Source organism: Chelonia mydas, chromosome 9, assembly GCF_015237465.2.
Source record: "Chelonia mydas isolate rCheMyd1 chromosome 9, rCheMyd1.pri.v2, whole genome shotgun sequence".
In the NCBI taxonomy this organism is placed as follows: domain Eukaryota; kingdom Metazoa; phylum Chordata; order Testudines; family Cheloniidae; genus Chelonia; species Chelonia mydas.
Window position 1 is genome coordinate 97,196,906 of NC_057855.1, and position 12,086 is coordinate 97,208,991.

The 12,086-nt window shown below is 42.1% G+C and overlaps 1 protein-coding gene across 2 annotated transcripts in view; it reads left to right on the plus strand.

The window, feature by feature from the left end:
* GPC3 (glypican 3) overlaps positions 1 to 12,086 on the plus strand; it is a 270,116-nt gene that overhangs the window by 116,446 nt on the left and 141,584 nt on the right. For both annotated transcript variants that reach the window (XM_043522567.1, XM_037909178.2), the window contains exon 3: positions 8,892 to 9,586. In XM_043522567.1, the coding sequence (XP_043378502.1) occupies positions 8,892 to 9,586 (695 nt within the window). The remainder of the gene's footprint in view (positions 1 to 8,891; positions 9,587 to 12,086) is intronic.

Here is a 12,086-nt window from a genome sequence, read left to right on the forward strand (position 1 = left end):
ATCTAAGGACTTCAGTAACTCAGCCAGAGGTTAGGAGTCTGTTACAGGAGTGGACGAGTGAGGTTCTGTGGCCTGCGATGTGCAGGAGGTCAGACTAGATAATCACAATGATCCCTTCTGGCCTTAAAGTCTGAGTCTAAAATCTATATGTTTGCTAAACTGAGGCCTTAGTTTTTTTAACAAAGCAGTGAAAGCGGCTGGAGCTCTTAACTAGTTTTAATTAGGTTTTCATTTTTGCTAACTTGTTTTTTAGCCTTTTAAAGAATTGACTGGCGACATGACTCTGTTTGTTTCCTTCCATGTTAATGTCCTAAATTATGACAAGAATTTTCCTCCTACAGAAAACTGTAAAAATTAATTAGGACTTTTTCTGTTCATTGTAACACTGTATGTTAATTAGACCAGAGAAAAGCAACATAAAGTTTTATGTCACAAGAATGTATCTTTTAAAACTTTCTGTATTTGTGTCCATTAATGAAATAAAACTGATCCAAGGAATTCAACAGTGATTTAAAAACTGTTTTTGGCATACATGTGAAACCAGATAACTACACCCTATGTGATGACAAGTGTGAGAAGAGGGAATCCAGACTGGGAGCATCCGGCTTTAATCATGGGAATTAACATGCATGCAAATAGCGCGTTGTTCTGTCATAGCAAGGGGGCACCAGGTCGAAATTTACAAAGATCCTTTCTTCACTGTGAGGCTATTCTGAGAATGAGAAACGGGATTCTTGTACATTTTAATATATAGCCGTTGCCACTGAAAAAAGTCTGTATTTACCGCAGTTACTACACTACCCTGTTCCCTCTTCCGGCCATAGGGAAAGGTAGGCAGTATTGCTCTATGGTAGCTGGCTTAACTTTTTAATGGCAACCACTCTACTACCCATCCACCAGAATTAGCTTGAGAACTGCAGAGAAAAGCACGACAATCATATACCTGCTCAGACACCAGAAAGCAAATCAGATAACCCCAAAGTTGCTGCTTTTTAATTTCTCACAATTAGCTAAACAATCTCATGATTTTTTGGGACCTGACTCTTTTTTTTTTTATGTTTGGGGTTGGCAGTAACGGAAAAAGAACTGCAGCACAGCTGACAAAAGGCATTTTTCTTAGATCTAACACCCAGTGCATGAAGAGAAACGAAATTGAAAAGACCATTTGCAATAGTAGCCCCATCTGGTGACTTTCAATAATGTTACAGACAACGTAAGAATATTATGCCACATATGAGAGGCATAACTTTAGCCTTGCCTATCTGGACGGTGTCCTTTTTAAAAACTTGCAGTAGAGTGTAAATCAGAATGGAACAAGTCTGTTGAATTTTCTTTTATTACTGCCAAGGGAAACATTCTTGGGCTTTATTTCCTTTCTGTTCAGTATATTGAAAACCTTTTCCAAGTTTGTAACTAAATATTTTGAGCAGCTTGAAAAATGACCAGCACTGGATCATACATATTGTTCCTCTAGCAGCCTGGTTATTCTTGCCAGCCATTGTTACTCTCTTAGTAGGGTTTTGTCCATGTCCTTCTGTAATACAATCCTGAGCAATAAGTCTGAAGTTGTCTAGTTCATCAGATATATTGAAGAAGTATTTCCTGCTTTGTCACTCTTCCCATATGATTTTTGCTTTGGTTACATCCTCCAACCTAGAACACTGCAAAAATATGCCCAGTCCAGAAGTTATATTTTTTGAGAACTGCAGAGAAGAGCACTACAATCATATACCTGCTCAGACACCAGAAAGCAAATCATATAACCCAAAAGTTGCTACTTTTTAATTTCAGAAATTAACAAATTGACAGAAAGCAAAACGTTTGGGCATTTTCATGATGAACAGTCAAGTTTCCCCTGTTGAATACATTTTGCTTCAACTGAACATTCACTAGGAAAAGTATCTGTGTTGAGAGTAAATTAATTTCACTGGTGAATTTTTCTCCAACTTTCTAACCCTGAAGCAAAACCTCTGGTTGTCATGAATGATCTCTTCCATGGGCTAAGGAATTCCCAGGGCCTGGTTCTGTGCTGACGCAAACTGCAGTGTCAGTGACAAGGTAGAGAAATGTGAATTGATTTGGCATTCCCTGGGTGATCAAAATGAGTGTTAACGTCGAGGTGACAGAAAGTGTGGCTCAGCAGGGAAAGCTACTAATGAGGGGGCATAAGTTAAAGCAGAAGAGTCCTAAAAATGCTAAAATTTGCCTCTGGGTTTATTACTTGTTCACTGAGGCCGGGTTTTTCAAAAGGGCAAAAGAGTTAGGTGCCCAAGTCTCATCAAATTTCAATGCGAGTTTGGCTTTTAACTCTTATAGTCTCCTTGGAAAATCCCAGCTTGAGTTTCTGATGCAGTTTGAAACAGCCAAGACACAAATCCATGGAAGAAGGATACCCTAATTCTAGGGAGGCTGCTGGGTACTCTCTAACCAGTGTGTATAAATTAGCCATCCTTTGGCCTGTATTTATGTATTTATTTATTTTCATGCTTGTAGAAGACTGGATGGAAATCAGAGGCAAAAAGGCTGTTGTGAATCAAAAATAATCCCTTAGAAGTTAAATTGCAGATTATAAGCAAAGCTAAAAGAAAAAATGTCATGCATTGGGAAATGTTTCCCATTGTTACTACGTGATATATATTCACGATATATTGTTGTGTGGGGGCTATGTCACTGGTGAGGTGTCCAAAATTTGTTTTGTGTTTAGTAACGTTTTATGCACCAGAGCTAGGAAAGTAAATGCACTTGTAACGAAAAACACAACATCTGTTTGTTCGTCCAGTGCATAACTGAAAGCTGCTTATGAATGCCCCATTTATGCACCTGTTTATGCAGGTAAGTAACGTACGCTAGGATAGTTTCCATCTGCAGGACCGCATGCAATTTTTTTCTGCAGATTTGCAAGATGCACCATGTTTGGTGGATTGCTTGTGCAGCAGGCTCTGCTAGAGGTGTTCCCTCATTGTCTGTGCACCTTGTAAATAAACGCTTCAGTGGATTCTGTTTGGTATATACCGAGTAGGAAGTGCTGTACATGTGAATCTACAGTAGTGGAAGATTTTGTGTTAATGGAGAAGTTATCTTGGACCACATAATCAAGAGCATTGTAGTAAATCTGCACAAGAGGCAAGATTAAAGTCACAAGTGCACCTTTAACTTTGGCATTTCCTGACTTTTGAGCAATTAGGTGTGTCACCTTAATGCTTTCTTATGCAGGTTTGTTAGGGTTTATGCAGGGAAACTTCAGTGGATTCTCTTTTGGGACTATAAAGAGGGGGAAACAATGATCTGAGGTTGGGATATTGGAAACTGGCAACAGTATAATTCTGGATGGGATTTATTGTCTCTCTGATTTTAACAAATGTATCATCATTCTTTGACATCTCTTCAGCATTCCCGGCAGCCATATTGTTCCCAGTCAGCTGTAGAAAGATTGACAGGTCCAGTCTTTTGCTTCTGAGCCTTTGTTGCTGGACCCCATTTTGGGACCTGCTCTACTTCCAAACCCTTGACGAGGGAAGACCAGTTTCTCCTGTCTCTCTCCTCCCATCCCATGCCCTACAACCTCGGCAAGATTGCAGCCGGTGTGTACTTCTGAACTCTACCGGAGCCTGCAGCCTGTAGAAGTTGTCAAGATCCTGCCAGTTTAATCCTGAGCCATTCTGACTCCTGCAGCAGACCTTTTAAGTAGCTGCAGCTCAAGGGAGCACCTACCCTTTTCAGAAAAGCTGGCTTTTCAATTAAGCAACATATTTTTATGATCTGAGCTGAGAGCAGAGTGATTTCATGCTTATGTCAATACTCCCCACTCAATGGACCGTTATGACCTTTTTTACTTATTTTCTTTTTTATCATTTCCATTTCATAATGGCAATATGACACTCAATGCGCCGCATTTCTGGGGAGTTATTGCACTTAAGTAGCTGAAGTCATTCAGACTTTGGCGTCATGCCTCACCGTCTACCTGAGCCTTGCAGTAATTCTCCTTAAATTGCTGGATGGAAGGTCTGATTGCATAAATAGTATGTCCATTCAAACCAATTGTTGCCTGCTACCTTCACTCTAAAGTAAGGGGTCAGCTGTTTTTGTAAGCATGTACTCTGCCATCCATGATAAATTGCCCTTTATATCATCCTATTTGTATTACTGTAGTCAAAGGATCATACAGCATAAGTGCATCAAATGTGATGCTGAGGGCTTCGTCCTCAGCTGACAACACTGCTGCTAACATTCTGTCTGAATTCCCTCCATATTTCAATTGGGTACAGCAGTGTTCTTCACTTCTGACCAAAAGTGTCATAGTGCATTGTTAAACAACTCCCATGTTTTACCCCAGAGCTGGATGAAGTGCTGGATGAAAGTGACGTCAGTGTATAATTTGCATATCTATTTGTAAAGCACTTTTGGATATTTTTACATTAAGCATATGCACAACTACTGCCCTGATTAGGGTGACATTCCTGAACTGTGATCCCCTGACACCGGAAAGATGGCTCCATGGCCATCTTTAACGCCTGGTGTTTGATACAATTATTTCTTGTCAGAGAAGTAGTTTAAAAGCAGATTAAAAATTGCACAGCATGATCAAGGTGTATTGTCTGTGCCTTTCGGAATTTATGGTGATACCCGAAATAGAACTTCCCCCTTAAAGAGTCGGTGGGCCATATTTTGTCCTTTGATACCCATGTCCATTGGAAGTTCTGAGGGCATCTCCAAGCACAGAATTTGTGTCACCGCTGTCAGCTCTCAGGGATTTTTGTCATTGTTCTGTTTACAGAACATTGTGCCGTAACTAGACCTGCAAGCCACCCTGAGCTGGTCTCTTAGAAAATGTTTTAGACAGCTTTAGAAAGTTAAATAAAACTGTCTTACTCCAACTAAAGTTGCAAGAGTTTCAACCACCCCATGTCCTGAGCAGGACTACTTTTACCATCAGCAAACCCAGGTCACTGAATTTGTTGGGAATGAGAAGTCTAGGGATCTGCAGCATTACTCCTCCCTTCCACTCTCCCTACTGATCCATTCTTGTGAGCTCACAGGGGATCGAAGCTCAAAAGTTTTCTCCTCTTTGAAGTACTTGGAATTTGACCGTGGGTCACTTGCTGGCGTCAGTTTTAAAACTAGCTGGGGTTTTGGAGGAATATTTTAAAACAGAAAATGTATTGTTATTTTTTTAGCGGGGAGCTGGGAAAGAATAATTTGGATCTGTGAGCCTTCACTGGGTAACTTTTTAAATTTCCTAATGTGGCAGCAGGATGCTGATCAAGGTGCTGACGTGTCCTCAGCTTCCCTATTACTTTCTCAAAGGGGTAAACACAAAGGTTCCAAGAAACAAAAAACAGAGACTCTTTGCCAGTTGTTATGAAAAAAATTAAGTAAGTCTCTTGACCTTAAAGCAGCGGGTCTCTGAGTGCTTGCTCTTTTGTTACACCACTCTCCCTGATTCCTCTCTGAAGCATCCCTAGCTGTAGGAGGTTTGTATAAGAGTTTTGAATATTTTCTAATCAGTGAATATTCCCCTAGCTCTGATGCTAGCTTGCAAAGCACAGAGGTATGGGAAAAGGGAAGAAGGATGACTTTTCTGAGGCAACCAACTGAGAAGAGGTTAAAAGTGAACGGTGAGACACAGCATGAAAAACCTGGTCAAGGTTATACAAGGCGCCCAAAGACATTGGCCCAAAAGGTGCTTTGTAGTTTTTGTCAAGGCAGAAGCTATTTGCCGTGCTTTATTCCAGAATAAAGGAAAAAAGTTTCTTCATCTCCGTGCCCTATTTAAAGAAACTCTTGTTTTCAGGCATTTCTACTGGCACAACCTTAACTTGTCCTCCTTGTGCAGAAGCATTATGATACATGTGCTCTGGGTTGTATAGGGCCCCTGCCATAGGTTGCATCATGAGAGGGACACCAAGCAGTGCAGGTTCTCTTCCTGGCTGTGCTGCAGACATCTTCCATGGGGCTGGGTAGAACTCTCATAATGGATTAATGCGGGTGTGGCTTAAGGTTGCATACGCAATCCTAATTTGGGCATTTCCTAACCTTTGGGGTACCTGAATTTTCAGCCTTAACATTTTTATAATGTAGGTTTTTGCATAGACTTGAAGATTTATATCACAGTAGCATTTACAGATCTCAGTTGAGATGAGGGCCCGAGCATGCTAAGTGCTGTATATACACAGATCAAGATACAGTCCGTGCCCTGAGGCCCTTACAGTCTAAGAAATGATCTCTTTAATATATGATAGTGCCTCTCCCCCAAGTGGGCCCATCTCCTGGCAGAGGGCTGGTCGCTGATCTAGCTGATGGCAGCCATCTTGTGGAAAAGTGACGTAACTTGTGATCCCGCTGGTATCGAGAGCCAGCATTCATCGGTTTCCGTTCTGCTCCAACACAGATTTAACAAATGGGAAAAGAACACTATGGATTAAAAATTAAAAATTTCCTTCAATTATTAAACATGAATAATTTTCATGCAAATCGAGCCTGGATTCGTGTTTCCAGACGGACGCAGATCAAAGCTATTATGCTGTGAAGTATCAGCGACCTGTGAACCAAGAGGCTGGTCGTTATTTTTATCCTTTTATTAATAGCACTCTGGAGGATGAGGGACCTAGAACAATGTAGCTGTTTAGCATAAAAAAGACTTACATTTCTGTCTGCGGGGATCTGTACTCCTCTTTAACTTGTTCATTAGCATACCGAGAGAGAGGAACTGGGGGTGTAGCACCTTGATACCATTTGAGCAGGAAAATACTGATCGGTACACAATTAGACCGCAACGGCTAAGTGAGCCCATCGCCGGAGGTGCTTTTAATTAGTCCTGTTTGTGGTGTGAAGGAAATACATGCAGAATGTCCCTGGGTCCTGGAGAGAGGATGGGAAAATGTGGAATTCTGACTCCAGAAATACATATGCAGCTTTCATGAAGTCAGTGGGAGTTGTGTGTGTATATCTGAAGGCAGTTTGGCCCTGAATACAGATGTCTAAGTACTATATTGAATCCTCTCCAGATAACTTCATCTGAATGGAATGAATAACTTCACATGGAAAAACTTGAAAGGAACACAAGGCGGGAGGAGTTGTCTTTTCAAATAAAGAAACATTAATAGTTCGGTGAGCTCCTCATGTTATGAACCCTTGTTGCTTTAATATTTCCAGGCATTCGAGTAGGACACCCCATTTTGCAACGTAATTCGTGAGGGCTCAGTCTGTTGCTCCATTCACAAGGGCTGGGCTTTCACAGGTCACCTGACTCTAGTTGTCTGCCTGGGGCTGGAAGGTTCCTAAGGAACTCGCCTGGTGGAAAGCAGGTAAAATCCAGAGTGCAAGGAAAGCATGGGAGACACCTTCTGAACCCGGGCAGCCGTTTGTCACAGTGCTACCATTTTGGGCCTGATTCTGGATCCTTTTCTTATGCTGAGTGGAGCCTCACTCTGCAAGTAGCTCTCCCTCCACCCCTCCCACATGCACCAGGCAGGGTTCCCTGAACGCCACCTCTCACTCGCTAGGGGACGCTGCCTTCCCTAGACCTGTCCGCCTCTCACACCAACAGCCACCACAACACCCACTGCTGAGGAGACCGTAGGGGTAGAAGAAGCATTGATTTTTCTCTCACTTGAGAAATGCCACCAAAACCTGGGCAGCTGGCTGGGGTGGGGTGGGCAAGGCGTGGGGTGGATTTGGAGAGGAAGGGAAGGAAGAGTATTTTCCCCAGAAGATGTCACACATGGAAAGTTTTTTTTGAGGAGAGCCCCCTGTTATACTTTCAGCAGCACTTCACTGATTGGTGAACTGAGGGAGACCCTAAACCTCCAATTGCAGAAGCTGGGGCTGGACAGCAGGGGACAGATCACTCAAAATTGCCCCGTTCTGTTCATTCCCTCTGAAGCGTCTGGCAGTGGGCGCTGTTAGCAGACAGGATACTGGGCTAGACGGATGATTGATCTGGCCATTCTTATGTTTTCATGAGCAGCATATAGAATTTTGTTTAACATTTACTTCTGCTTAATGTGACATTAATGTGGTTTAGGGAGCTACAGTGAAATTCAGTGGTATTGGGTAGCCTTTTCTGCTCTGTCTGAACTAATTGGTGGTGTCAGTCCAGAACCTAATGGTGAGCCTCACAAAAATTCACCCTCGTGTTTGGCACCATTGCTGGTTGTTTCCGTAGAGGGATCAGCGATGGATACTCAGCTGACTTCTTTCTAGAAATGCTCCTTCATTGGCCTGTTCCGTGGATAAACTCCTTTTCCAATGGGGAGGAAGTGGAACTGGATACTTAACTGGTATGAATCCAGTGAAGTCAATGGAGCTGTGCTGATGTACACAAGCAGAGAATTTAGTCCCCAATACCTTTCACAAGAATTAAAGTGACTTAAAAAAAAACTCTAAAGAAGAATCAGTGCAGAAAGTTAAATCCTGATAACCATTATGAACCTGTAAATATTTTCCTTTCTGTGGCAGAATGTCAGCATTTAATATTTCCTGATTTGACATACTGTACAGTTTGGTGTCAAGTATGTATCCATCTTAAATTAAGAGACTTGATATAGAATTCCTGTTAATTTCAATTCAATATGAGAGAGAGAGCGAACTTGCAATCCTAGCCCATTTTTGTAATCAATATTTTCTTTAAAAGCTGAAATTTAACTAGATCAGAGCTTTTGTTGTTTGAAATGTAACTGGTGTTTAAAGAGTTTATAGACTCCTCAGATCTTATACACTCCTCTGATCTGATATAGTTCCACACTAGCAGTGACAGCTACAGATGTGGATAGGAGTCAGTGGATGAACAGCAGTGTGAATAGGACCTCAGTCTTAGCAACAAACATATTACAGTATTTGTTCTCCCATCTCAGAGTTTGTCTTTTAATTCCTTGTTTTGTTTTTATTTTCAGAAGCCTTCGAAATTGTAGTACGGCATGCAAGAAACTACACCAACACCATGTTTAGGAACCACTACCAGAAAATGGGGTCCAGAGCTCTTAAGTTTGTTGGAGAACTTTTTACAGATATCTCGCTTTATATACTGGGCTCTGACATCCATGTGAATGACATGGTCAATGAATTTTTTGACAGCTTGTTCCCTTTAGTCTACTCACACTTGAAGAACCCAGGCTTCCCTGACCCCTCCGAAGAAATGATAGAATGCCTGCGGGTAGCAAGGCGGGACCTCAGGGTGTTTGGTAACTACCCCAAGATTATGATGACCCAGGTATCAAAGTCATTGCAGGCCACGCGAGCCTTCCTACAAGCGCTCAACCTGGGGATCGAAGTCATAAACACCACCGACCATTTAAAATTCAGCAAGGAATGTGGACGCGCGCTGCTGAGGATGTGGTACTGTTCTCATTGCCAAGGGCTACTGATGGCCAAGCCTTGTGCCGGATACTGCAGTGTTGTGATGCAAGGGTGCCTGGCCAGTGTTGTGGAGATAGATAACTACTGGAGAGAATATATTCGATCCCTGGAAGGGCTGACCAAAGGCATGTATGGAATCTATGACATGGAGCATGTCCTGCTTAGTCTCTTCTTGTTGATACAAGACTCGGTCGTGTATGTCCAGAAGAATGGAGGGAAGCTGTCCGCAACAGTGAGTTCTTTTAAATATTGCTATGTCCTCTTTGCTACAGCCATCTTTTTCCATGTGATCAGGCTATCCATTGAACACATGGAGCCTCATGTATTTTAGAAAAACTTCCATTAAAACAAGCAACTCTTTCCCCCAGGCTCCCTCCCCCGATTCGTTCTGACTTCTAAGACTTACCTGAACCTGCCATATCGCAGAACTGGGGTTAATTCCCAGCTCAGGCTCTGGGTTGTCAGGAGCTGGGAATGTGCAGTGGTGACTGAATCCCACTTTGGATCTCTCAGCAGCAGTTCCCATCTGTTGATTTCAGGTTATATGAGACACCTGGAGAAAGGAGCTTCGTTCAGTCTGTGTCAGTCTGAGATGTGTGACTGTGATGCTGAACATCTTGGGAAATGAATGGGGGATCCACAGGATTTCAGCCGGGGTGTGAAGCATGGCAGATGGTGGAGGAGGGACCACATTCCTTCCTAGTTTAACAGTAACTGTCTGGTGCCTGGTTGCTCCAAACACCAAGGACGGCACATCCTGTATGGTACAGTCCAGGGCGGTTACAAATCCATGATTTTTTGTCTTTCAAATTTCTTTTATTTAAATGAGATTTTTTGATGTGGGTGTTTAAATTATAATGTTTTCTTTTTAAAAACTAACCCTGTTTCAAATGAAATCTGAATTTAATATAAAATATGTCAAAGCCTAAACTACTTATAATCTCTTACAATATTTACGTAAAAATAAATATGCGGAATCCATGAGCCTCTGTCAAAACCTTTTGAGTGAAAGGTTGCTTTTCTGTAGAAAGAAAGACTGCGGGGCAGGGAACATCTAGTTTTATAAATATATCCGAGTAAATCACATTCTTGTACTAAGGGATTGATCCTGTGAGGGCCCCAGGGTCTGTGCTATTCGGTACAGAAGACTGGCAAAGTCCACACAGGCATTGGAACCTGGCCTCCGACCCCAAGAGACACCATCTTGTCTCTCATTGGCGTCCTCCACTGAGCCCACCCGGGTGGTTTCATACTCCTATTTTATAGCTTCTCCCTATCTGAGCTCTGATTGGCTCAGTTCTCAAATTATGAATATTTATGACTACACCCACCATGGAAACTTTCTCTGCAGCCCATGGAAAAACACGGATCTGCCCAGTAACGACCCGGGTAGATGGTTCTGGGCACTTCAAGTAAGTGGCCTTGCTCTGTCTCCTTGCACATGTACACAGAGAGACACACAAGCAGAAATTCATTAATTTCTGAACTGCCTCCCTCTCTGTCTCTAAACACGTACAGTACTGCAGCGCATAAGGCGTATACGCTACATGAGCAAAAGTCTTGGATTGTTGTTAGTTCTTTTGTTTTCCTGGCGGGAGGGGCGCGGGAGTTATGTAACAAGGGAGAAGGAGCGGAGTGTGCAGCTGGAAAGGAGCAACAGTGGTGTGAAAGCTGTGGGAAGAAGGGACAATATTCTTTAGAGCGCAGCCTCTGGGATTGATTGCAACACCTGGGAACTGGAGAAAAAGCCTGCTGTGTCTGCAGGTCATAGAATCATAGAATATCAGGCTTGGAAGGGATGTCAGGAGGTCATCTAGTCCAACGCCCTGCTCAAAGCAGGACCAATCCCCAGTTTTTGCCCCAAATCCCTAAATGGCCCCCCTCAAGGATTGAACTCACAACCCTGGGTTTAGCAGGCCAATGCTCAAATTACTGAGCTGTCATAAAGAGACCCTCTCTGGGAATATTTTCAAGAATTTCCTGTACATCTGGGTGAAAAAGGAACGGGTGTAATATAAAGTTTAAATGGTGTGCCGAGGAGATGTAAGGCCTGGCTGTCAGAATGAAACAGCATTATGGAAAATGGTCCTCAGATGGCAATGACTTTGAAGATGATGATGTGGACGTGTCTGAACAACCTGAATCAGCTGGTTAGTAAACTTATTTTTGAACCATTCTTATGGACTGCCTAACATGTCCTTACTATGCTAATAGACGATAACTTAGATTGTGGTCATAAGTTTGTGTTTTAAGTGGATTGATTGATTGCTTCTGAATTTCAAAATGTTAGTGTTCAGAATATAATGGGTATGTTAGTTTGTGGGAATATTTATCAAGTACATTTGTACGATTACTGCTGGACTTCTGACATGATTTTTTATTGCTCTATATAATCAAACATCTTAGGTGAAGATAACCTGTTTAAAAGTAAAGTTTTATTTAGGCCTTTATGAATTTAAACTTTTTGAAAACGTTTTTTTTCTGAGTTGTTTGGTAAGTTGCTACAAATAGATTTTGAAAATCCTTATGATTTATTATTAACTGGGTTTAGAATAAATTAAATCATTGAAACAGTGGTACAAACAGCTGCAGTGGGAGGAATCTTTCATTTGCAATCCCATTTTTTAAAGCAGCGCATTGAGTAATACTCAGGGAGTGAGAATGACTTGTTGTTATGATTTTGTTTCAGAGCCCATCTTAGACATAAGAGGTTGTGAATGTCCATCATCTGC